General features: G+C 64.4%; 1 protein-coding gene across 1 annotated transcript; it reads right to left on the bottom strand.

Moving 5' to 3' along the window:
- Positions 1-50: 50 nt before the first annotated feature.
- On the bottom strand, positions 51-827 carry GGTG_14428 (hypothetical protein; the record flags this gene model as incomplete). The annotated part of the gene is made up of 2 exons (XM_009232353.1): positions 51-430; positions 464-827. 2 exons carry the CDS (start codon positions 825-827, stop codon positions 51-53), a joined length of 744 nt encoding a protein of 247 aa, XP_009230617.1.
- Between the last annotated feature and the right edge of the window lie 102 nt (positions 828-929).

The raw sequence follows: 929 nt of genomic DNA, 5'->3' as shown, positions 1-929 counted from the left end.
GCACGGCGGGGAGTCTTGTAAAGAAAACCCCTAGATGTGAAGACAGAACATCAACTCCATTTGGCAAAGAAATCCCGCCACATCTCCTTGAACCCATAGTGCGGCGCCTTGGAGTCGTACACTTTGGCCTTGCTCACCCACCCCTCCCCACCAAGCCTGGCCAGGACGCCCTTCTGAGCACCGCCTGCGGCCCCGTCCAGGAGCGACCTCTGCGGGCGCCTCGCGCGTTCCCCGATCGTGTCGGCCAACAATGGCGCAACATCAGCAAGGCAGGCGTCCAGCTCGCGCTGCAGCATAAAGTATGGCTTCTTTGCCAGGTCCGGGGCCATAAGGTTGTAAGAGCGCGTGATGCTGTTAAGGTTGCTCACCGCGAGCTCCATATAAGCTTTCTCCGCAGCCTCCCAGGCCGGGTCCCGGAAAGGGTGTGGCGCTATTCAGGGCGCCGCCTTCTCTACCTCCCCACCCTCCGAGTCCACGGCGCTGGCGCGGCTCGGTGCTGAACCTTCTCCCAGAGCCTCCTGTATCACCTCGTCGCCCAGCTCCTTGCGCATCTTGGCCATGACCGGATCCCCAGCCTCGCTCGCCGGAACCGCCGTCTTGCCCACCTTTCCACGCCCCGGATTCCTCCGCGCCTCGACGGCTGCATACCCCTCTGCCCTCGCGGCCTGCCTTTCCAGAGACCCGCCCATGCCCGCAATCGACCTCGCCGCATGCCTCCTCCAGTCGTTGCGCAACCTCGCCCTGAACGTGCGCAGCGCTTTCGCCAGCTCCTGCTGCTTCTCGATCCACGGCGGCACGATGTCCTGGCGCTTGATCATCTTGTTCATGATGTACTCGGTCGTGTCCACGAACGGGTTGTCGGCCCGCACGGTCCCGGGGGGGGGGGGGGGGCGGGGCGTCGTCGTCGTCGGCGCGTACGTACGTACGTA

The sequence above is a fragment of the Gaeumannomyces tritici genome (genome assembly GCF_000145635.1).
Source record: "Gaeumannomyces tritici R3-111a-1 unplaced genomic scaffold supercont2.412, whole genome shotgun sequence".
Taxonomy (NCBI): domain Eukaryota; kingdom Fungi; phylum Ascomycota; class Sordariomycetes; order Magnaporthales; family Magnaporthaceae; genus Gaeumannomyces; species Gaeumannomyces tritici.
This window is presented reverse-complemented; position numbering and strand designations above follow the sequence as displayed.